General features: G+C 32.4%; 1 protein-coding gene across 22 annotated transcripts; it reads right to left on the reverse strand.

Moving 5' to 3' along the window:
* Positions 1 to 1857: 1857 nt before the first annotated feature.
* Positions 1858 to 26332, reverse strand: LOC145018827 (uncharacterized). 22 transcript variants are annotated; one of them, XM_078976690.1, is made up of 25 exons: positions 25816 to 26332; positions 24631 to 25238; positions 24430 to 24509; positions 24226 to 24341; positions 24054 to 24139; positions 22948 to 23797; positions 22622 to 22771; positions 22452 to 22544; positions 22272 to 22334; positions 16389 to 16775; positions 15571 to 15810; positions 15059 to 15466; positions 14146 to 14578; positions 13858 to 14073; positions 13159 to 13508; positions 12975 to 13069; positions 12793 to 12866; positions 12284 to 12391; positions 12062 to 12146; positions 11909 to 11989; positions 11148 to 11822; positions 10501 to 10889; positions 9670 to 9745; positions 9515 to 9591; positions 8734 to 9320 (listed from the first exon to the last, which is right to left on the reverse strand). In XM_078976690.1, the coding sequence occupies exons 10-14, from the start codon at positions 16683 to 16685 to the stop codon at positions 13883 to 13885; spliced, it is 1569 nt and encodes a 522-aa protein (XP_078832816.1). In that variant the 5' UTR covers positions 16686 to 16775; positions 22272 to 22334; positions 22452 to 22544; positions 22622 to 22771; positions 22948 to 23797; positions 24054 to 24139; positions 24226 to 24341; positions 24430 to 24509; positions 24631 to 25238; positions 25816 to 26332; the 3' UTR covers positions 8734 to 9320; positions 9515 to 9591; positions 9670 to 9745; positions 10501 to 10889; positions 11148 to 11822; positions 11909 to 11989; positions 12062 to 12146; positions 12284 to 12391; positions 12793 to 12866; positions 12975 to 13069; positions 13159 to 13508; positions 13858 to 13882. The 22 variants fall into 22 exon arrangements, 17 of the variants coding, with proteins under 17 accessions (XP_078832816.1, XP_078832817.1, XP_078832815.1 ...); XM_078976691.1 differs by having other exon boundaries at positions 22622 to 22759; positions 24430 to 25238; XM_078976689.1 differs by having other exon boundaries at positions 24430 to 25238.
* Between the last annotated feature and the right edge of the window lie 228 nt (positions 26333 to 26560).

Genomic DNA, 26560 nt, shown 5'->3' on the forward strand with positions numbered 1-26560 from the left:
ATGTAAAACCATTAAATGGAACCCTTGACATATTTATGAATATATCTGGGTTTCTTAATGTTGATTTAATATTTCTAGGGTTATAATATTTATCAAGATTTAATTAAAATTCAACTAAGCTAATGTGTAACATCTACAAGCCATCCTTCTGTAGCGTTGGTAATGGCAATGTATCAAGCTTTAGGAATGAAAGAAATGCAGTTTGAAAATGGTCTTTAAAACCAATAGTCATTAATTCTACCTTACCATTGCGGTGATTGATGTTAGATCAAGAATTTGATAGCATGGAGACTACAATATAAAATAAAAATGGAAGTGAATTCTTTAGAAGCACAGTCAAGGTATGAAAGCGGGCATCATTCTATCTATAAACATGTAACATTCATTTCTTTCTTTTATAGACACCATGGTTGACACTAAGGCTTGTGGTGTTTGGGCAAGTTGTGGAGTTGATTGAGTCATGCAATGCAAGGCAGAGAGATAATCCCCTGCTAAAGATGAAAACATTACACTTAAAGGTGAAGTCAATGTGCTGTAAGTATGCGTTTGGATATGTATGTGTGTGGATATCATAATCAATTGGGTGTGATATTTATTGTGCACGAATGGATTAGACTGGAATGAGTGATTGTATATTGTTAGGAAAATATGAATACAATGGCCATCCTAGCCACCAGAAATCAGCACCTGGTCCACCTCCAAGTTCACCTTATAATACACATCACTTATTACCAAGTTCTGACGGGAAATTATGTTGATTAAAAAAAAAAAAAAAACAGTGAGTTGAGAAATGATCCTCAAATGCGAATGCGATTAACAGGTAACAAATTAATCTGTGGGTTTGACCTCCCTTGCATAATCTGTTCTGTTCTGTTCTGAATGAAAAGGTTTTTGGTGTGTGTTGTGTTTCTGTCCGCAAATGGCAAGGTTTTGGTTGTGTGTGTGTGTGTGTGTTGAGTCCTCACAAGTTCACAAAGATGCGGCTTTTGTTTTGTGAAAATTCTAAAGGAAAATGGTTGTGATGGTGATAACAGGTCAAGGGAGGAAGATGATGGTATTGGTAATGGTGGGTGCTGTTATTTTTTGGCTCGTGTGTGCTCGTTTTCTAAATTAAATAATAATAATAACTTAAAAAAATGAAAAACAAATATATGAAAGGTATAATAGTCTTTTGAGTTTGGACAGGGACCAAAACCAGATACAAACACAGGGAGCATTCTTGCAGTTTTGTCTTGAATGTACCTCATCGACAAGGTGAAGATTTGGATTTGGATGGAAAAGTAGTAAAATGAAAGAGGAACAGTGTTCTTTCCATACCTGAAATGCAATATTGGTGTACAGAAAGGAGAGCCCTGTAATAATTTCAAGTGCAATAAAGTTAAAAGAGTAAATTACACAAATGGTCCCTATGGTTTAGGGTAATAAACACACCACCAACCTCACCCCTCACCTTATTTTACCTACCCCACCATTTTTTCCTATTCAAATAATAGTCTTTTTAAGTAAGACAGGGACCAAGCGCGTAACAAAAACAAACAGTAGGGACCTCCGAGTTAAAAAAATAAACACAGAAATTAACCCAAACCATAGGACCATACGTGTAATTTACTCAAGTTAAAAAAGTAGCCACCTTTATTGTAAATGACTTAAGGGAGGGTACTCATAAATTAATAGCAAGCTACTTAGTTTAAATACTAATAACCAATGTTGCATTGCTTTTATATGCTGAAAGTATGTTCTTATAAACGGGAAAGTAGATTGCTATTAATTTAAATTTCTTCTTAACACGTTATTACTTGCAACTAACCCTTCCTTAATATTTATTTATTAATTATTAATAATAGGTAGGTAGGTAGGTAGGACAACGACCTCAACTTTCTAAATTGGAATTGGGAACACCTGAAATTACATTTACATGATAAGTAACATTATAATTCATAAACCTAATGGCTATTATTAAAAACTTGGTAGGAATAGGAATGGCATACACATTACTATTACTCCCCTTCTTCCAAAATACCAAAATGCAATCCATGCCTTCTTTTAGCCAACTCATTAATTCTGCAATAGTATTTGCCAAATTAAATATACGATGACTCAAAGTACATAAATTGCTAGCTATATTCGAGTTGAGAGTGGGTTTCTTTCTGGCTTAAAGTAGAAATAACAAGTAGAGAGGCCCATATTATATTATCAAGTCAAGTGAATTGCAATAAATTATAACCAAGATGAAACTCTTTTTTATAGAACAAAAAGATGCCTTATTTCGTTTGTTACCTTCATATTGTTGATGTAGAGAGGAAAAGAGCTTGCTTCAACAGAGATCTTGTTGTAAGCTTGAAACACAAACGATGAGTGGAGCTGTTGGTTGCTTTTTATGTTATTGAATCTGTTCTTAGAATCCAGTTCATAACAGGAGCCTTTCTTCTTATTTACTGAAAAAGAATACATGTCATGTGAGGTTCATATCATACACTTATTAAAAGTAGAAATCTAAAATCAACCACATGAGTCAATATTGTCTTTTTCTATTATTTCGTTTAAATTAATTGACAAACATATTCTATTATCATAACAATTCAGTTCTTGCATTGATATATATATATATATATATATATATATATATATATATATATATATATATATATATATATATATATATAACAGGTCAAGAGTACCCCGCAACTCAATTGATCATTTGATCCACAAATATTACAAACTGATTGAAATTAGGAACTCACCGATAATTCAAGTGGAAGGGCTGTATTAGTGGAACAATACCTACATTCAATTAACAATTAAATCAAATCAAATGTTTGGAGTCAGATTAAAATCTTAAAAATGATTAAACATACCATACCCAACTTAGTTGATAGGACATGGACACTTATCTAGATTAGATTCTGGAAGGTAGTTTTGTCAAAGCCTAAGATGATTTCTTGAAAGATTGATTCATTTATGATTTATCTCCTTTGATAACTCTATGTATGTCCTGAAACAACAAAATCAAATGTTAAAGAGTCATATTAAAATTTTAAAAATTATTAAACATACCATACCCAACTTAGTTTCTAGGACATGGACACTTATCTAGATTAGATTCTGGAAGGTAGTTTTGTCAGATGATTTTTTGAAAGATTTCATTTATCTCCTTTGATAACCACTCTATGTATGTCCTGAAACAATGTAATCAAATGTTTTTGAGTCGCATTTATATTTTAAAAATTATTAAAGATACCTGCAATGCAATATTGGTGTGGTGTGGTGCAACCACAGACACCGACACCGACACCATTTAGTAGAGCTTCAAACCCATCCGATGGAATGTACAAATGAAGGAGAATGAGATAACATACAAAAAATGACCAATATTATTCCCTTTAAAAAGTCTAATTTACCTGTCAAAGTGGATTACTATCAAGTTTTTAACACACACACACTAGATGTTGAAGTGACTTCAAGATTGCACTTGTTCCTTGATCAAAATCAAAGTCTGCAAGAACAATAATCCTTTAATAATTAATTACCATAATGCCACTGATACTTTTCATATTTGGATTAAAAAGTGGGCGATTTTAAACTCGAGGGAAGCACATGAAGAAAGTTCAACAGGTAGATCTTCAATTGTGTTTCTTGAAATTAAGATCAACTTTAGTGGTGGAACAACACTTAACCCATGCCCTCCTAAAGAAAAGGGTTTATTTTTTTAAATTATATTACTTATAGCCATGCACATAAGCTGTCATGTCCAGAAACTTGGTATTTCTAAAGTTAAAAATCAAAATTTTCGGTTGTAGTAAAAAACTGAATCCAATAAGTGCAAATGATCTATCTCTAAGTAGTAAAGAGTAAATGAACTTTTTGACCTAAAATCACATAAAAGGAAATTAAAAGTCATTTCTTCAATTTGATATTTGGACTAAAGATTATTGTTGAAAGTACCTTTGTATTTAGAAGTAACAAATAACCCTTTATCTTACAACTGTTCAAAAAAGAAAAAGGGCTGAAAATTCCTTTAAGACTTAAAATACAGCCCAATCCTTCACTACATTTGGTTCAGTTGACATATAATACCTACCAAAGATAAGTTCAAGCTATGACACAAACAACCAACATGTTAATATTAGCATAATCACTTTTCTTACCATTTTACTGTAACATAAAGAAACTAAATGAGAGTGAAAACCCATGGTTTGCTCAAAAATAGAACAAATGGTACAGTCAAATCTTAACATGCTGATATAGATACAAAATCACTGATAATTCATGTGGAAGGGGAAGGCGGACCTCTATTAGTGGAACAGTACCTACATTCAAATAACAATTTAAGCATCAGATTAAAATTTTAGAAATTATTAGTTGCTATTTTTGCTAGGACATGGACACTTATCTAGATTAGATTCTGGAAAATAGTTTTCTCAAAACTTGAGATGATTTCTTGAAAGATTCATTCATTTATGATTTATCTCCTTTGATAACTCTATGTATGTCCTGAAACAACAAAATCAAATGTTTCTGAGTGAGTCAGATTAAAATTTTAAAAATTATTAAACATACCCAGCTGCTAGGAATAACCAACCAACAGAAGAATTTAAAAGAGACAAAATAATAAGCAAGACGACTTTAATTAAATAAAGTACATTATTACCTGCAATTTTGGTTTCTCATGCACAACTTTTCATAATTCAAATCCATACTTTAACATCACAATAAAACTCAAGGAATAATCATACTTACTGCATAAGAAACACAATTTTTCATTTGAATCCAACCCTAGACCTCCCCTCCTTCTTCTTCCAATTTTGTACACTGCTACTGCAACAAAAAATCAAAATTATATAGAAAAAATTAACTGCAAGCTAAATATTGAAGGAAAACAAAAAACTCAGTGCCAGTTAGTTTTCTTGGCAGCTGAAACTTGCAAGGGCATAATGGTAATTCTCTACCCCAATTAGAAGTGATTGTAAAGAAAAACAAAACTCTCAATGCCAGTTAGTTTGAAACTTGCAAGGGCAAAATGGTAATCTTTTTTCCTACCTACTAAGAAACATATTTTAACAATTTAAGCCTAGCCTAACCCTTTTCATATTATCAAAGCAGCAGCATATAACATACAGATGATAAGAAATGACACGTGACCTTTTTTGATGCAGCTTTCATGGCCTGGTGTCCATACGGGAGGAGTGCCTAAAAATGATCAGCCAGGTGGACAAACGGGCCCGGAGGTTGCTTAATCCAGTTGGGGTCCTCTGTAATTTAAAAAAAAAAAAAAAAAAGTAAATAGTATTAACTGCAGGGAACAGCAAGCAACATACTTTATTCTCACTACCAAGTACCTATATTGGTTACTGATAATAGCAACATAAAACTTGAAACTTATAGAATAGTTTCAGGTAAAAAAATGTTGCTCTTATAGATAAAGAAGGTAAGTAAGGTATTATATATGATGCCTGGTAAAAAGAGTAAGGTATGTTGGTATTATACATACCAGATGAGATGATAAAACATCATTATAGGCAGTTAATAAGTATATATTGTTATTATACTTATTAACTTATACAAAAGATGGATTATGTTAGTTGGAAAGCCAGAACAGAATATTGTATAGGAGCATTAAATGATACCTTTTCATAACAGGTAGGTAAGGTAATCCATACTTTTGACTCATGGTCAACTCATGAGATGAGCTTTGAGCTTTGAGCTTCCTACAAAACTATGACCAATATAACCAACCAACAGGTAAGATATTTAAATGCATATGCTAACAACATCATGTATGTATGTATGTATGTAAATGTAATCATCATTTAGTATCTATCTTTCAACCAAAGAAAATGCTCGGAGGAAAATAGATACATACTGATACTTGCTTCATTATACATGCCAAATGTCCCTGTTCTCTTCAACTTCAACACAGTCAGTCGTTTGATAGTCAACAACTGGCTTGGCTTGTTAGTTGGAAGGGTCCTACTAGACAATGCCATATAAAACAAAATAATCATTCCTAAATCTGGGACAGATGATTGAGGATTAGCATTAATGTATACACATCACATTACATTACATTACATGTGTTTATCAAGTCATTCTTTTTGCATTAAGTTAAAAAGAAATATCCATGTAGTTTATTCCGTGTTCTCATTAAGTAGAAAAGAAACAACACTTAAGAAGTTAATGCTCTTAACTTCATTTAATAGACTCTTTTGTTCACATAGAATGGATGCATAAGAATTGTTGCTACATATCATTGTCAATTCTTTCATTATATATAAAAAAGATGGTAAAGACCCTTTTTCTAACAGAAATGAAGAATTATGTGTAAAGTACGGATCTTGAAAGTACACGTTTAACTGGAGTCTGAATTGTACCTTTAGGAGTAACAAGTAACAACAGAATGATTGGTTAACTGTTGCTCAAAATTCTCCACTCTTTTCTGCTAATACTGTAGTCACAGAAATTTACAAATTCATGACCATTTTCTTTACTTTTTTTGACTTGATGCAAAAAGAAGAAAACTTAACTGCTACTGGAAGGAATAACTTACTTACTATGTATGTGGTTTTCTTTTTGTGGATGTATGTAACATCTTCAACAGGACTGGAGCAGAATTCTTGTCATCCTTCCTTTACCTCAATTCAATTCCCTCGATTTTTGCAAGTCAAAGATTAGTTTGTATTTAAGTTTAAGGAACTAAAACATAGATGAAATTTCTACATTTACCTCTTTATTAAACTCTGAACGACATGCATGCAATGCAGCATCTATACAGCTAAAGTTACCCAAAATTCCCGTGTTAAAATTTTGATATCTTCCTGGCTTTCAGCCTTTGAGCTGGATTGTTGTGACATTCTGCTTCATTGGAGCATGAGTATACAAATTCCTAGTTTTCTATTGTTGTATGTTCTACAAAGTCTAGGATCAAATGTTTTTCCTAATAAACTACTTTCAAGGACCCTATAACCAAACCATCCCTCTTATATAACTATCTGCCAACTTGTTGAAAAGGAGGCCAAGCCATTTCATCATTATCTCTATAATCACAAATTAAAAAATACAAATAATTCGAAATTGGCCATCTGCATTCCCATGTTGTTAACTTTCAACTAATCTGCATTCAGAAAACATGCCCTCAATGGAAGGACGATGGATGCTATATATATATATATATATATATATATATATATATATATATATATATATATATATATATATATATATATATATATATATATATATATATATAAACAATTAACGATAACAAAAAAAAAAGGCTATGATATGACTAAACTATAAATTCATGACCATTTTCTTTTCTTTTTATTGACTTAATGCAAAAAGAACAAAGCTTAAGTGCTAATGGAATAACTTACTACAAGGTTTTCTTTTTGTGGATGTTACATCTTCAACAGGAGCAGATTTGTTGTCATCCTTCCTTTACCTCAATTCAATTTTTGCAAGTTGACGATTAGTTGGTATTTAAGTTTAAGGAACTAAAACATAGTAATTTAACAGATGAAATTTCTACGTCTACCTCTTTATTAAACTCTGAACAACATGCATGCAGCATCTACTATCATTGCATCTCCTTGAGCAACAAAGGGACTACTTCCCATATTGAGATGATTTGATTGATGTTTGTTGTTGTATTAGGCTAACTGTTTCTTCTTCTAACTTCTAAGTTTGTCCACTGCTACTGCAACAAAAAGATCAATTAAATGTTAGAAAGAAAAGCTTATCAACTAACTGATAGGATAAGAATGAAAAATACTAGAATAAGTTTTAACAGGAAAGAAAAGTTCTTCATTCAAGAAAAATGGATAAACAGAGAAGCATACCATAAACATAATGATACTCTCTACTAACAAATAAAGATACCAATAGACTTGTTACTTTTGTTTCTCTTTCACTCCTATGACTATCAGAGGTTAGTGGTCCCCTGTGTGAACCTTCCAAATGCTGGGCTCAACTAAAACTTATTAACTTGAAAAACCAAACAACCCATGAGCTATTCGAATGATATACTAATTTCAGTATGTCAATAGAGAAAATCCATAGGCTTTGAGTCTGCCAATAGCTTCTTCAAATGGCATTGTATCCAAGTCTGAATACCGTTCTATGAGGCCACAAGTTGTACAAAATTTTTCTGGGACAGAATCAAGCAATTTCTTCACCAAAGTACTATCTTCCATTGTTGAACCAGGGATGATGTATTTCAAGTTTATCCCACTCAACTTCCCTGCGAATTCATCTATGGAATCTCCTTCTTTCATCTTCAGTGCATCAAACTCACATTTGAATGTGTGCAATCTCGCGTTTTGCACTCTATCTGGCACCCAGGTGCCGAATTCTCAATGATTCCCACACTTCTTTTGCAGTTTTCTTCTTGGCTACCTGCATGAGAATATCCTCTGGTGTTGTAATGCTTGGAAGATGTAGGCTCGTGCCATCTTATTCTTCTTCTCGTCCACAGTCACAGTCACTCCGGCTGTTGGTTCTATGGATTCCCAAACACCTTGAGCATCCATAATGGCCTCCATCTTGATTGCTCATGTGGTATAGTTTGTACAAGTCAGCAGTGGGCACTGGAACGATACTCCAGCGTTATCTTTTGTGAGAACCTGTCATGTTATCGTATCTAATGTATTTGGGTATAAACTAGAAAGCTCTGATACCAAGTGTTGTTGGTTCAGGCCTAGGCCTTTGTCTGGATCAAAGAAAGTTTACACCCAAACAGAGTAAGTAACAGAGGTTTCTTTTATTTCTGAATACACCTAAACAAAGGAAAGCTACAGTACTTAAATAGAGGACAAAACAAAGCTGCAAAGCAAAACTGCAACAAACATGTGCTCCTAAAGTGGTGGCAACTAAGCCACTTATTCCTATCGACAAGATCAACACGCGAACAAGTCAGAATTACTTTTCCCACAAACAGTACCTACATTCAAATAACAATTTAAGCATCAGATTAAAATTTTAAAAATTATTAAACATACCACACCCAGTTGCTATTTTTGCTAGGACATGGACACTTATCTAGATTAGATTCTGGAAGGTAGTTTTGTCAATACTTGAGAGATAATTCCTTGAAAGATTGATTCATTGATGATTTATCTCCTTTGGTAAAGCTATGTATGTCCTGAAACAATGAAATCAAATGTTTCTGAGTCAGATTAAAATTTTAAAAATTATTAAACATACCATACCCAACTTAGTTTCTAGGACATGGACACTTATCTAGATTAGATTCTGGAAGGTAGTTTTGTCAGATGATTTTTTGAAAGATTTCATTTATCTCCTTTGATAACCACTCTATGTATGTCCTGAAACAATGTAATCAAATGTTTTTGAGTCGCATTTATATTTTAAAAATTATTAAACATACCACACCCAATTGTTATTTATTGCTAGGACATGGGCCATTTTTTGCAGTTTTGTTTTTAATCTACTTCATCGGTAAGGTCAAGATTTGGATGGAAAAGTAGTAAAATGAATAGGAACAGTGTTCTTTCCAAACCTGCAATGCAATATTGGTGTGGTGCAACCACAGACACAGACACAATTTAGTAGAGCTTCAAACCCATCTGATGGAATCTACAAATGAAGGAGAATGAGATAACATACGAAAAATGACCAATATTATTCCCTTTAAAAAGTCTAATTTACCATTACCATCAAGTTTTAAACACACACACTAGATGTTGAAGTGACTTCAAGATTGCACTTGTTCCTTGATCAAAATCAAAGTCTGCAAGAACAATAATCCTTTAATAATTAATTACCATAATGCCACTGATACTTTTCATATTTGGATTAAAAAGTGGGCGATTTTAAACTCGAGGGAAGCACATGAAGAAAGTTCAACAGGTAGATCTTCAATTGTGTTTCTTGAAATTAAGATCAACTTTTGTGGTGGAACAACACTTAACCCATGCCCTCCTAAAGAAAAGGGTTTATTTTGTTTTAAATTATATTACTTATAGCCATGCACATAAGCTGTTATGTCCAGAAACTTGGTATTTCTAAAGTCAAAAATCAAAATTTTCGGTTGTAGTAAAAAACTGAATCCAATAAGTGCAAATGATCTATCTCTTAGTAAAGAGTAAATGAACTTTTTGACCTAAAATCACATAAAAGGAAATTAAAAGTCATTTCCTCAATTTGATATTTGGACTAAAGATTATTGTTGAAAGTACCTTTCTATTTAGAAGTGATGTCAACTAACAAATAACAAAAAAGATAAAGGGCTGAAAATTCCTTTAAGACTTAAAATACAGCCCAATCCTTCACTACATTTGGTTCAGTTGACATATAATACCTACCAAAGATAAGTTCAAGCTATCACACAAACAACCAACATGTTAATATTAGCATAAACACTTTTCTTACCATATAACATTATACTTCCATTTTACTATAACATAAAGAAACTAAATGAGAGTGAAAACCCATGGTTTGCTCAAAAATAGACCAAATGGAACAATACCTATTAATGGAACTCACCGATGAATTCATGTGGAAGGGGAAGGCAGACATCTATTAAGCATCAGATTAAAATTTAACAAAATTATTAGTTGCTATTGCTAGGACATGGACACTTATCTAGATTAGATCCTGGAAGGTAGTTTTGTCAATTTCTTCAAAGATTGATTCATTTATGATTTATCTCCTTTGATAACTCTATGTATGACCTGCAACAACAAAATCAAATGATAAAGAGTCAGATTAAAATTTTAAAAACTATTAAACATACCATACCCAACTTAGTTTCTAGGACATGGACACTTATCTAGATTAGATTCTGGAAGGTAGTTTTGTCAAAACTTGAGAGATAATTCCTTGAAAGATTCATTCATTTATGATTTTTCTCCTTTGATAACTCTATGTATGTCCTGAAACAATGAAAACAAATGTTTCTGAGTGAGTCAGATTAAAACTTAAAAAATTATTAAACACACCCAGCTGCTAGGAATAACCAACCAACAGAAGAATTTAAAAGAGACAAATAATAAGCAAGAGGACTTTAATTCAATAAAGTACATTATTACCTGCAATTTTGGTTTCTCATGCACAACTTTTCATAATTCAAATCCATACTTTAACATGACAATAAAACTGAAGGAGTAATCAACTGAAGAAATCATACTTACTGCATAAGAAACACAATTTTTCATTTGAATCCAACCCTAGACCTCCCCTCCTTCTTCTTCTTCTTCCATGTTTGTACACTGCTACTGCAACAAAAAATTAAAATTATATAGAAAAAATTAACTGCAAGCTAAATATTGAAGGAAAACAAAAAAACTCAGTGCCAGTTAGTTTTCTTGGAAGCAGAAACTTGCAAGGGCATAATGGTAATTCTCTACCCCAATTAGAAGTGATTGTAAAAAAAACAAAACTCTCAATGCCAGGTAGTTTGAAACTTGCAAGGGCAAAATGGTAATCTTTTTTCCTACCTACTAGGAAACATATTTTAACAATTTAAGCCTAGCCTAACCCTTTTCATATTATCAAAGCAGCAGCATATAACATACAGATGATAAGAAATGACACGTGACCTTTTTTTATGCAGCTTTCATGGCCTAGTGTCCATACGGGAGAAGTGCCTAAATATGATCAGCCAGGTGGACAAACGGGCCCGCAGGTTGCTTCAGAAAACTTGAAACTTATAGAATGGTTACAAGTTTCAGGTAAAAAATGTTGCTATTATAGATAAAGAAGGTAAGTAGTATATGTGATGCCTGGTAAAAAGTGTAAGGTATGTTGGTATTATACATACCAGATGAGATGATAAAACATCATTATAGCGTTGTACCATGACAAACCTACAACATAAGTATATTGTTGTTATAGGTAAAAAAATAAAAAATAAAGTACGAGTCAGGAATAAAGTAGGAGTATTAAATGATACCTTCCATATTCCATGTTAAAGAAATTGGCTTGTACAAAAGATGGATAAGCTGTTCCCATTAATATAGTTTTTATAACATACCTACAATATTCGTTTAGATTATGTTAGCTGGAAAGCCAGAACAGAATATCGTCTAGGAGCATTAAATGATACCTTTTCATAACCGGTAAGGTAACCCATAGTTTTGACTCATGGTCAACTCATGAGATGAGCTTTGAGCTTTGAGCTTCCTACATAACTATGACCAATATAACCAACCAATGGGTAAGATATTTAAGGGCATATGCTAACAACATCACGTATGTAATATGTATGTAATCATCATTTAGTTTCCTTCAACCAAAGAAAATGCTAACAAAGGAAATAGATACATACTAATACTTCATCAGATATGCCAAATGTCCTTGTTCTCTTCAACTTCAACACAGTCAGCCATTTGATAGTCAACAACTGGCTTGGCTTGGCTTGTTAGTTGGAAGAGTCCTAGACAATGCCATATAAAACAAAATAATCATTCCTAAATCTGGGACAGATGATTGAGGATTAGCGTTAATGTATACACATTACATTACATTACATGTGTTTATTAAGTCGTTCTTTTTGCATTGAGTTAAAATAGAAATATCCATGTAATTTATTATTCCATGTTCTCATTAAGTAGAAAAGAAACAACAATTAAGAAAAAAGCTAATGCTCTTATCTTCATTTAATAGACTCTTTTGTTCACATAGAATGGATGCATAAGAATTGTTGCTACATGTCATTGTCAATTTTTTCATTATATATAAAAAAGATGGTAAAGACCCTTTTTCTAACAGAAATGAAGAATTATGTGTAAAGTGAGGATCTTGAAAGTACACATTTAACTGGAGTCTGAATTGTACCTTTAGGAGTAACAAGTAACAACAGAATGATTGGTTAACTGTTGCTCAAAATTCTCCACTCTTTTCTGCTAATACTGTAGTCACAGAAATTTACAAATTCATGACCATTTTCTTTACTTTTTTTGACTTGATGCAAAAAAAAAAAAAAACTTAACTGCTATTGGAAGGAATAACTTACTTACTATGTATGTGGTTTTCTTTTTGTGGATGTATGTAACATCTTCAACAGGACTGGAGCAGAATTCTTGTCATCCTTCCTTTACCTCAATTCAATTCCCTCGATTTTTGCAAGTCAAAGATTAGTTTGTATTTAAGTTTTAAGGAACTAAAACATAGTAATTTAATAGATGAAATTTCTACATTTACCTCTTTATTAAACTCTGAACAACATGCATGCAATGCAGCAGCATCTATTATCAAACAACTAATATTCCCGTGTTGATTTTTTTTTTTTTTGATATCTTCCTGGCTTCAGCCTTTGAGCCGGATTGTTGTGACATTCTGCTTCATTGGAGCCTGAGTATACAAAATCCTAGTTTTCTATTGTCGTATGTTCTACAAAGTCTAGGATCAAATGTTTTTCCTAATAAACTACTTTCAAGGACCTTATAGCCAAATTATATAACCATCTGCCAACTTGTTGCAAAGGAGGCCAAGCCATTTCGTCACAAACTAAAAAAAAAAAAAAAAAATCCAAACAATTCGAAATTGACCATCTGCATTCACATGTTCATTTGTTGTTAACTTTCAACTAAGAAATGACTAAACTATAAATTCATGACCATATTCTTTTTTTTTTTTTTTTGACTTAATGAAAAAAGAACAAAGCTTAAGGGGGTGTTTGGCTTAGCTTTTGAATGGCTAAAAGTTCTTTTAGAAAAAGATCATAGGCAAAAGATGTCTGGCAAAGGACTTCTAAAAGCTACTTTTGGATTTTGCAAAGAAGGAAAATCAACTTTTTGGAGAAGTCATGAAAACCTGACTTTTTGTAACTTTTCCAAAAAGATCTTTTGGCCTCTAAAAAGCGAAGCCAAACACCCCCTAAGTGCTAATGGAATAACTTACTACATGGTTTTCTTTTTGTGGATGTTCACGCCTCTAGGAACCATTTCCTCCTGCCTTTTTTTGCCTTCCCTTCTTTCTGCTTTTCTCTTTTGCGCCTCGCTATCTCCATCCGAAATGCTTCTTTCTTCCGGTTCCTCTCATTCTCCTGTTTTTCTTGGCGTATTTTTGCAGCCTTAGCTGCCACTAACGCCTTCACTTTAATGTCTCCTCTCCTACCTTCAAAGACAAAAACAAACAATGTCATTTTTTGGTAATTCAAACTTTGGAATAGAGAAAAATTTTAACTACCTGGCCAAACTGCAGCTGCTTGTTTTTGTGGATGTGGAACAAATGATGTTAAATCCCCAAACGGATTCTCTGTAGTCGATGTTGAATTGTCCCAGAGATTTCCCAAATCAACAGGAGATGAACAAAAATGTTTTGTATGCCAAGTATTAAAGGGAGGAAGCGAATCGTCAGTTTGCTGCTGTGTTGGATAAGAATAATCCGATATGGTCACCAAATCATAATCAGCGCTAGTTGAAATATCCATATCCTCATAATCAGCGCTACTTGAAATATCCATATCCTCATAATAGAAGTCTTCAACTTGATGTTGAGTAGATGAAAACTTGGAAACTGGTGTAACAGTTTCATGAGAGCCAACCAGAGTAAAATCAACATCACCATTGCTTGTTTGATCAGATTCAGAAGCCGCACTTTCCACTTCAGTAAATGCTGGCTGTGTAGAATAAATAATGCATAAGAAAATTCAGGAGAAAAATGTTAAATAAAAGAAGGGAAATGCTATTACAACTTCACTTGACATAATGAGAAAAGAAAAGCATATTATTTACTCCTGGTATTGGATATGTAAAGGATGCATCTAAACTCTTTAGATATATTCATCCATGTTTGGTATATCTTACATTTAGAAATGGGTTATATACATATATTCTGTCCAATTTCAAGTAACATCTCATTGGAATGGGTTTCCCGTTACATTCTTGATGATTGGAATGCAAACAGGGTTTGTAAATTTGGGGTCAAAAGGTAGATTATGATGAGAAACCTTAATGCATGCTAAACTGTTTGTTGAAGAAAAAAATAAACTAAAGGGAATGGATTTAATGTTTCAACCAGGTACAAATCCTACATATCATGAGTATGTATAAGCTTTGAAATGCATGTTTTGGTGGGTTCTTTGAGAAGTGACACTTACCTCACAGTAAACAGCAGCAGCATCATCATGCAGGGAAACCTTAGGGCTGTGCTCAACATCCTCCACCATTCTGTTCTTGGGAAGCAGACTCTCCTCCACCAATGGATTCAGATCCAAGTCCAAATCAATATTCATTGTCTCTGTACTTGTACACGCATCAAAATCTTCATGAGAAGACTTCAACTGCTGCTCACTGGTTTTATTCTTTGAGGGATTGCCCAACAGTTCTCTAATCCTGGAAAGCAGACTAGTTTGTTGACTTGAACCTCTAGCAGATTTGCAGTCAATTGGCAATTCCAGAGTTTGAAACTCTACTCCACCATCAATACGTGTTTGATCAGATTCAGAAGCTGCACTTTTGACCCAAGTAGGTCCAGATTGTTCGTGTTCCACTTCAGTAAATGTTGGCTGTGAAGAATAATGCATAAGAAAATTCAGCAGAAAGAAGTTAAAATATAGCAAAGGAAATGGTATCAATAAAAATTCCCTTGACATAAGTAGAACATTCATACCTCTATAGCTTGAAGCTCATGCAATGAATTTTTCCTTTTTAGAAAACCAACCAACATCTCATCATCAACTCGGCTCTGAATAATGTCATCTGATTGGGACTGGGAGATGGAGATTTGGTCTTCAACATTCCTATGTGGCCACGTAGCAAAATCCTTGTCTCCTTGTTTGGATAAACATGAAGTTGAAGTAAGGGAGACAGTTGTAAAATCACCACCAGCATTTTCATCCTGAATATCAACCTATCAGAAAAGACAGATGTGGCATGAATAACGTAGATTTCCCTAATTTTGATAAAATAAAACTGTTTTTTTTCTTGCTAAACCTCCCCAATTCTTGTTATGAACAATTCAGAAAGTACTACATGTATTGAGATCAGGGATGTGTGAAAATGGAATGTTTTGTGTTGGTTTTGCAAGTATCTTACCATAATGAGAAAAGAAAAGCATATTACATTACATGGTATTGGATATGTAAGGGATGCCTGTAAACTCTTTAGAAGAATCCATCCATGTTTGGTATTTCTTATACTGATATTTAGAAATGGGTTATATACATATATTCTGTCCAATTTCAAGTAACATCTCAATAGAATGGGTTTCCAGTTACATTAGTGATGGTTGGAATGCAAATAGGGTTTGTAAATTTGGGGTCAAAAGGTAGATTTAGATTATGATGAGAAACTCAATGCATTGCATGCTAAAGTGTTTGTTGAAAAAAACCAAAAGGAATGGATATAATGCTTTAACCAAGTACAAATCCTACATATCATGATTATGTATAAGTTTTGAAATGCAAGTTTTGGGAGATATAGGGAAACCTTAGGGTGGTTGTGCTCAACATCCTCCGCCTCTGAGTTCTTATCCATGTTCATCATCTCATCTTTTGCACACTCATCATGAGAATTTGCCCTTGCAGCTTTTGATTGGTTTGGGTTTACATTCTCAATGGCTAACTGCTGTTCACCACTGGACTTATGTGATGAATCAGAATTACATTCCCGTCCCAAAAATCCTTCCAGCTTTCTGTTCTTGGAAAGAAGACCATCCTCCTCCACCATTGGGATTGGGTTTTCTGTAGATTGAAGATCTTTCCCTTCTAGAAAAGGGAACAACATCCCACCATGAACTCGCTTGTCATCATCAATCGATTGGGACTGGGAGATATCCAGTTCTTCAAGATCCAAGAAATCATTCTCCTTATTGGGCTGTAAAACAAAAACACATACAAGAAACATTGTTAGAAGAAGAAAAGGTAAAATGTTATGAGTTGATGAAAACTTGCGGTTTTCCACATTCAGATTGTAATCACAATCATCATCAGCATCAGCAGGGAGGGGGAGGGTGAAGTTTCGGTAATCAGCAGTGAGGGTGATGTCTCGGTTGGCGCATGCGACAGAAGAATCAGCGTCGTCGAGTGAAGACGCTTCATCAGCATCAGCAGGGAGGGGGAGGGTGAAGTTTCGGTAATCAGCAGTGAGGGTGAGGGTGATGTTTCGGTTGGCGCATGCGACAGAAGAATCAGCGTCGTCGAGTGAAGACGCTGGTGAAGACGCTGCTAGATGAAGTATGAAGACGTAGAAAAACAACAAAAAAAGTTTCATGATTATTCAAGAACGCGTTAACGAAAGAACGATGAAAAGTTGTTTGATTGCTTGCGAGAAAGAACGATTGAGAAAGAAAGCTGTTTGATTGCTTGCGAGAAAGAATGATTGAGAAAGAAAGTTGTTTGATTGCTTGCGAGTGACGTCGGTGTCTTAGGCGGTGGTGGGTTTTTAATACCGGAGTACCGCATTTATCGTAATGCAAATCCCTCCAACCGCCAAACTCGTTTTTTTTTTTTTTTTCCTACTTTACACACACACCACTTTCTATACATCATTTACTAATAGTCTTTTTCTTTTCTTTTTAGGTAATCATTATAATATAATTATCATTTTTACTAACTTTTTTTACTTTACTCTATTATAACCTAATCATTAAAACTTTAATATTAATATTATAATTATTATTTTGACTAATTTTTAAACTTATTTTTTATTTAAATAAAGAAAATTGTTTTCATAATATAATTATATAGATAGTATTATAAAAAAAATTCCAAACAAATTTTCATCAATTTTTTATGTTTGTTTTTTTCATAAACCCACAATATCATTAATTGTAAAAAAAATTAGTATATATATATATATATATATATATATATATATATATATATATATATATTACTAGACCTTTTTTATAACAAAACATCATACTTTTTAAATTGATTTACAATTTTTTTATTAATAATTTTCATTTTTTTTAAACTTTTTTTTACTTACACATATTTCAAGTTTTCTTTAAATGTTTTATGATATTTTAATCTTGTAAAACTTTTGTACGAGCTTTCACTTAACAGTTTTCACATATTTTTTTTTATAAGTTTTCTTACATTTTTCAAGTTTCTTTAAACTTTATATTTATTCTTTTCCCAATGAACATATTTTTTTACACTTTTTTCAAAAAAAAATACTTTATTAAAAAACATTTATGAGTTGTTGAAAAGTTACGAATATTTTTTACAAGCGTTTGAAACTTTATACTTGGGATGGTTTTTTATATTTTAAAAACTACATCATTTTTCTTAGGTGTATACTTTTTGATAAATAAAAACAATATTATTTTGATGAATTTGTTTTTACAATCAGTTTTTTATTTATACATAAAAATGTATTTGTTAAATAATATATTAAACAACTAAAAACTAAAAAATAATTATTATTTGATTATTAAATATGTTTTTTAATGATTACCAGAAAAAGTACTAAACAAGTGATATCCTTTTATAATAATAAATTAATTGTTTATATTAATAAACCAATAAATACCAATCAAAGATATATATATTTTTTATGTTGCAAAATAAAAAACACCACAAGATAAAATATAAAGAACAAAAATATAATAAGATTAAATTCCGTATTTTACTTTATTTAAACATATATATCTATTAGTAGTATTTTTCTTTTAGAAAAAACTATAAACCCAAGACCTCTGTTAGTGTTTTTATAATTTTTTTTTTTAAAAAAAAAAGCAAACCAACGAGGTCTTAATGTTTTTGTGGCAGCCAAAAAAAAATGTGCACGGCAATTTTTTTTAATAAAAGAAATCTAATCTAAAAAAATTAATAAAGATATTTTTTTTGGAAATTTAAACTGCATTGGGAATAGATTAAAATAGATTGGTGTGTAGTAGGGTGATATTAGATTGGTGTGTAAAAAGAAATTCCCTTTTTTTTTAATAACTTTTAATAAATTTCTTTTTTAAGACTTTTTATAATTCATATAACATTTTTAAGAATCTTTTTCCGTTTTTCTAATACAATGTTTTAACTTAGGTTATATTTTTCTTTTAATACTTTTATACAACTGCTTTTCTTACAAGTTTTTAATATATATATATATATATATATATATATATATATATATATATATATATATATATATATATATATATATATATTAGTTTAGGTTCTATGGAAAATAAAAAAAAACCCTAAAAATACATAAAAAAATACTTAGAGATCACACATTTTTTTTGAATTTTTTTTATAAAAAATCACAGGTTTTTGTTAAAATTCGCTGAAAAAAAATAAAAAATCAATTTTTTTTTGTAAAAAAAAAGGTTTTTTTCACCGATTTTGTATAAAAAGCTGTGATTTTTTCAAAAAGAAATTTTGTGATCTCTAAGTATTTTTTTTATGCATTTTTATGATTTTTAGAGTTTTTTTGTTTTCCAAATAACCCATATATATATATATATATATATATATATATATATATATATATATATATATATATATATATATATATATATAAATTAACTATCTTATTAAACATATTACATATTTCTTCATTATTTATTACAGTTTTAATTGATTCCTTTTCTGATTTTCTGTAGGTGGGTTGGATAAAAGCATCCTGTTGATCGATTTCATCATTTTGATCACCAAAACTAATTGCAAGTAGGTGCATATTCATTGTAAGTATTGACTACTAACATATATGCTTAATTGTATTTCAAAAATTGAAAGTTGGTTTATGTTATAAAGTTTCTTTACAATGACATGTATAGAAACCAACGTTGTTGTTTTTTTTTTGAAAAAATCCATTGTTTTGCTCCAAAATAGTATCCAACTTCAATTTCTTAATTTATTCAACATCATACTTTAAAAGTTGGTTGCTAATTTAATGTTCTTATTAGTTGCAATTTGACAGATGGTTGCTTTTTTAATGTTTTATAACCCATTACATGTATTGAAACCAACTGTAATTTATATAATATCCATAATTGCACTATAAAATAAGTACCAACTTCATTTTCTTTGTTTATTATAGAATCCTACTTTGAAAGTTGGTTGTTATTCTAAAGTACCAAGATGGTATACCTTAATCTATGTTAGTCAACATCTTTTATTATTTCAGGCATATAACCTATGTGAACTTTTTAATAGAAAAAATCAAGTTGGTGGATGAATAGGGTTTGTATTATGTTGTTAATGCAGTGGAAGTATGGAAAAAGAATCTTGTGCTTGCAGCCATGAAATGCATGCCTAATCCAGGAGGGCATGATCATTTAAATTTGTTTGTGTAGATGTATTCATATGTTATCTTTCTTTTGTTAAAACTTAAAAGATAAATGTATTAGTATGTTATCGATGTTTTCTTTTGGTTTAGTGTCTACTGGTTAAACTTTTGATTTTTGTTTGTCTAAACTTCAATTTTGCAAAATGTTACCAATTTCTGTAAATTAAGTATAGTACTTATGCAATATGTTATTAATTTTTGTAAATGTTTTTTTTAATGTGATTTGTTCGATATCTTAAATATTTAACTTTATAATGGGCTTTAAGGGCATATTCATCTTATTCAAGTTCATCTTTGGTTTGCTGAATTGAACTTTTAGACAACGCATTTGAAAATGCTTTCGGTGACTTATGCATATGATATTATATAATATTTTTAATGGATATTATCTTCAGAAATTCCGAATCTATAAATGATTTATGAATGGAACAAAGCTTTGAGAATGGTGGGAAAAGCATTAGAATTCCATTTAAAATAGGGTTAAATGCATAAAAATTTGTTATAATGAAAGTAGGCATCGGTATGAATAAATAATAAAAATTAAATTGTTATTATTTGCATTTAAACCTCTAAAAACCTTTTTACTTCCATTTAAAACAATTTTAAATGCCAAAAAAATAGTTGTATTAAAGATAGACTGCTGTAATGAACAACTAAGAGTAAATGAATTCTTATTTTTGCATTAACCCTCTAAAAAACAATGCACTAAAAAAAAATTAGTTGCCGAAGCAAATTATTCTCCGTCCGCTGCTTTGCGCGGGTAGACGGCTAGTATATACATACATATATATATATATATATATATATATATATATATATATATATATATATTCAAGATCAACAGAAAATGCATATTAGGGTTATAATTGTAGGAACCAATTAGGATGTGACACATGTCTATTTTATTTAAGTTATAAAAATCATCCTATAGTTTAGGTTAATTGGCCAAAAATAAAAACTACAACATACTACAATGCATGCGGTCGAGATGGAAAAAAATAAAGACATAATTTATATATGTATCATATAAATATTGTATATTTTAGAGGACGAAGGAAAGTCGAAAACAAAATCGTTGAAGTGTCTATACCAAAAAGAGGTTGGTACCTACCAATAAGTGGAAAGAAAATTGGAAATATGTGATTGCGAAACAGATTACAATCTTTTGGCGAAATATATTTACCGAATTGATCTCGGCACAAAAACCCGTAGACAAAGAATTCTCGAATCGGAGGAATTTATTGATTTCTATTGTAATTTTAAATACCCTTAGTTATTGTTATGTTTTGAATTTATTGAGAAGGTTTTAATGAAATTAAGGTTAAGCCCAAGGAAAAATTATACTTGAAACTCTAATCATGAGCGGGAAATGTTCCTTTAATGGTATTGAAACACTAAATTGCTGGTGAAGGGCAATTATGTGTGGTTTAGGGTTCTTACAACTTAAAAATGGTCGGTATGAAGTGGGAAGAATCAAAACGTTGAGCTAAAATCTATATGAAATGTTAATGACTTTTTCATGTAAAATTGATCCTTAAATGTACGGACAATTCACTTTGAAGACTGATAAGTGTTCCCCTATATCGCACCCTGCGGTGGTGACATGTCATCATGGTGGTGCAATGAACACGACACCGACCGGGGCCAGGAGTGTGGTAAGCAAGCCGCGCAATACATACAAATGTGGTATGACACCCACCGATCTGAGTGTTGAGGAACACACTTAATGCTTAATGTGGGCATATGCAAGGATGATGATGACACTTTCGGAGCTCCTTGGGTATTAAAGTCTGTTGACTCCTGTTAAAATGACCATCATGCCCTCCATCTTGTGTTTTCCATTAATTATTATTATTATTATTAGCAAAAAGCTACATAACAAGGGGAAGATGGTCATTTTAAAAGGTTTAACGGACTTAAACTCACAGTGTGAATGAAAGGAACCAAAACGAAAATGAAAGAAAAAAAAAAAAAAAATTCCTTTTTAGACCTGAACCAAAAGAAATCACTAATCACAAGGACCAAATTTGCATTTCACTCAAATATTTGACTAAAGTGTGAAAAAGAAAGCCATACCTTTTGTTAGTTAGCAGCTGACATCAACAAAATATTGTGGGTGTAGCCCCGGAGGCAGGAGAGCTGCAAAAGCACATAACCAATGATTATTAGAACATCAAATCAAGCATCTTTATATTTAAAAAGTTACATTATTAGCCCCACCCCAACCCGATCAACAAAGAAAAAGTTATTAGTTACCTTCGTCCACACTGCAAAAGCTTCATGTTGGAAATACTGTTTCAGGGTCAAGCTCCTGCTTCAATGGCAGAACCATGGCCACAGCCGTTTGTTCTGTAGAAAATGAACCCAAAATTAAAAAATAGAAATACAAAAAAAAAAAAAACAAAGAATAAAGATGATGATAAAACCTGGCCCATGATGGAATACATTCATCACTTCATCTCCATCTTCATCATCAGAACATTGATATGGGGAAATGTGGTATGAATTTTCTTCAACTGCTCCAACTTGTCCAGGTGACTTTTCAAATATTATATTTTTGTTTCCTATGCAGATTACTATAATCTTGGTCATGCCAATGGTAGGAAGGGAAATACAGGTAGTACCACAAGTTGCAGGGAATAGCAATGTACTTTACTCATATAATATAGGGTAAAAAAAAGTATAACAATGCCCCTATATTGGTAAAAAAGAGTAAAGTACATTGCTATTATAAGGATAGGGATATACATACCTTTTCAGGAACAGGAACAGGAACAGATGTAACTTGTTGGACAAGGACATCTGCTGCTAAGCTTTTCTCATTTCTTTCATCAAAAGCATTTTGTCTTATATTTTCAGATCCCCTTTTTACTTCCAGCAATTGCAACATGTTTCCCACTTTGTGATATGATTTTTCATGTTGTGCTAAGCTTTCTGCTAATCTTTCTTTCTTTCCTCCCTTTGGTTTTTTTCCTTGCTGCCACATCAGCTTTTTTTTTTCTTCATTTCCTCCTGTTTCTTTAATTCCATGTCTCTTGTATTATTTTCTTTCTCAATCTTGAATGCTTTTTTCTTCATCTTCCTTGTTTTGCAGCCTTACGCTCTCATCTCATCTTTTGCAAAGTCATCATGAAAATTTGTCCTCCTTGCAGCTTTTGATGAAGCAGAATATCCCAACAACCCATCTGGCTTTCTCTTCTTGGAAAACCACCATTCATTGTCTCATCTCAGTAGAATTGCTTGATTTTACATTCTCCATTGGTAATTGCTTCTCAATGGATTTATGATCCATCTGGCTTTCTGAAAGCATACTATCCTCCACCATTGGGTTCTCATACATATCCAAACCATGCAGACTTCGATTGACAGAACAGAATCCATTCAGGGATTGCATTACTTTCTCTTCCTGGAATGGAAAGCAGACTACTAACTACTAACTTAACTTTATTTGAATCAAATACAGCTAGAACTCAGAAGATTGCTTTAAGGCTAAACCATCTGTGATTACTTAGGTGCACATGGACATGGTGACATGATGATCCAACTTGTTTCCAGAATTTACAACATGGGCCCATTTCCATTTCCCACAACAATTTCACCATCTAGTATCAAAACCAGATAAATGGTCAAAAAAAACATATTACACAAAAACTTCAACTGATTAATGATGAAATTAGTCTCTTTTAAGACATTGTACTTTGAACATTCTACCCAATTATGACAATGAAAATTAGATGATATTACCATAACTGGGTAGATTTTTCAATGTTGCACCAAGAAGAAATGAAAGTAGGATGCTATATATAGATAATAAGTAAATAAATGAAAAAAAAGAAACATTGCTAACTAGAGGCTTACCAAACATGTATAAAAAGTACTTCGTTGCAAGATCATCATATTCTTTTGTCTTGTTTCCAGCATACGTGAATTTTAACTTAGGTATGCTTTTAACAAAAATTAAACATAATTAGTTACAAGAAATTATATCTACTAACTTATTCTGTCAGCATAACTAAATACTAATACACACCTCAATGTGCATGCATTGTTTTCGTTCCCTATTTTCCACAACTTGCAAGAACTGTCCATGACAAAAGAAACTGATTTTGCTGAAATGGATTTATTTTTGTTCCAGAATTGTAATATCTACAGAAAAAAAAAAAAACAAAACAATTATAGAAATTGCTTCCCAAAATAAAATTGAAAAAAATATATACATGAATTTTGATATTACCTGGTTAGCACCAACCCTAGACCTGGACCTTGTAGCAGCTACAGATAACTTGTGTCTCCCTAATTCTCTATCACTACACACTTGAAAAGTGTCAAGAAATTTACACTGCATCTAGTAAGTAACTTGTAGGAGGCATCAACTCCAATAGAATAACAAACTACACCTATACTACCTTCTTTTGGATTGTAAGAAATTTTCTACCTCAGCCTTTGTGTATCTTGTGTCTTGCCGGTCACCGAAGAGATTGACTCCTTCCATAACACCATCAGAATGACCAGATTGTTGACCAGTTGACCATCTAATTCCTCCTTATCATTGGTATTAGAAACATCAAAGAATTTGCTCCCCACTGATATCATTGCATTTGCCTGGTTCTGATTTCTGAAGGGCACTTATCTTGAGTCACTCACTTGATGGAAATCACTTTCGGATACCTGGTCTTCAGTAAAAGAAATATGGATGTTCTACTTTCATCACCTAAACAGCTTTTAGCTGCAGTTTTTGCACTGGTTTGAAGCTCTCAAACTTTTTTCCTTGAAAGTGAAGTGTCTGGTGCAGCATAACTACTTGATATTCAAGCATCCATCTCATTCTCATTCTGAGGGTTTAAGCTGCATCCTATGTCATCATCAGGACAATCCCATTGGTCACATTGCCACCTTTGTTAGGAGAATGGGTTTCCATTACCCCTGGATTGGAAACAACTGGTTTGTCTCTGTCATACAGAAAAGAGTTACCAGTTGAATAGTGAACAGAATCCCATGGATGTTCAACTAAGAGCTTGGAGATGATCTCTTCTTTTTTCAACTCTGTAAAATAACACCATAATACCACATATCATTGGCAGAAGGATAATGTAACAGGAGTCAAAATTATATAATACACGGTGTAAAATTCTGATGCTCCTTGTTCTTACTATGCTCCTGGGTTTAGGGTTTATACCTCATAAATCATCAATTTGTAGCTAATTCTACTCCTACATCAAGGAACCCCTTCCTAACTAAAAAATAAAATAATAATAATAGTAATAATAATAATAATAAAACCTATATAAACATGGAGAAAACTTCTGAGTGATTAGTAGCTCCCTCCGAGAGCTTTCCACATTGACTACCAATCTCGCATGCCCATTGACAAACAATTCAAAATCGGTGATTTTAAAACTTCAAAATACATAAATAGAAGTAAGCATATCATTATCATTATGGCCTCCTATGAATTTCAATGAGAAAACAACGCGATCAAGGCTCTAAACACGGTGTGCAGATAAAAAGGGGAAGCATGCATGTATAACCTACGTTTCTACCTTGAAAACTACTACAATCCCCTGCTTTAATCTGAAATTTAACAGAAGATGCCTACTTAAAACGATAATTTAATGCCTACCATGAAATTCGAAGAACTAGAGTTAAATCTCGACTTCAGAAGGCCTGGAGGAGGTGTAATTTCATCGATAAGAAGCCTAGAAGCAATTTGCTCGTTGTACGCTGCGTTTGCCGCTGGGATTGTTCGATGATCCGGTCTTTGCGATCGAAGATTTGAACGAACAACTTCTCCAACGTCATGTTCACCGACGATGAACCAAATCCATCAAGGCGCTCTTTTTTCCTGATTTATTTGTTAGTGAAGCGCGGATTTGAGCTCAAATTTTTGGATCCGGCGCTGGAGAGTGCGGCGCTGTCGGAGCTTGGCGTGTCTGACCTTGGTGGTGGGAGCGATATCAGGAGGCTCCGGCGTGCTGTACGACGTCGAACAGCTGAGCGAGGGCGTCGAGGTACTCCGTGACGTCGGAGATGCAGATGCAAAGAGAGTGGAAGCTAAGAAGAGAGACGAGGGTAGGGGTTGGGCAAAAAGGGAAACGCCGTGTTCTTTTTTGTTTTTTTCAGACGAGGCTTTGAGTTTGAGCGGGATATTTTCAGATTCGGTTGCAAAAGTTCAGACCTCATATGGAATCCATATGTTCCATCCTAATAAAACTTAGACAAAACTTCATAAATCGTCGTTGTGGTTTTCAAAAATTTAAAGTTTAGTCTTTAATTTTTAAAAACCTTACATATGATCCATGTAGTTTCAAAACTTTTACCAGATGGTTCTTTTTGCTAAATCCGTTAGCTTTTGGCCGTTAAATGAA

The sequence above is a fragment of the Lactuca saligna genome, chromosome 9 (assembly GCF_052625555.1).
Source record: "Lactuca saligna cultivar CGN05327 chromosome 9, ASM5262555v1, whole genome shotgun sequence".
Taxonomy (NCBI): Eukaryota; Viridiplantae; Streptophyta; class Magnoliopsida; order Asterales; family Asteraceae; genus Lactuca; species Lactuca saligna.

What these genes read in the sequence shown, in the direction of transcription:
- LOC145018827 (XM_078976680.1), bottom strand. Translation starts at nt 17,171, where the DNA reads ATGAAACTTTTTTTGTTGTTTTTCTACGTCTTCATACTTCATCTAGCA. An exon ending in CTGCTGCTGTTTACTGTGAG is followed by an intron (nt 14,579 to 15,058) that starts GTAAGTGTCACT and finishes TATTCTACACAG; the next exon opens with CCAGCATTTACTGAAGTGGA. An exon ending in AGCAGCTGCAGTTTGGCCAG is followed by an intron (nt 14,074 to 14,145) that starts GTAGTTAAAATT and finishes TTGTCTTTGAAG; the next exon opens with GTAGGAGAGGAGACATTAAA.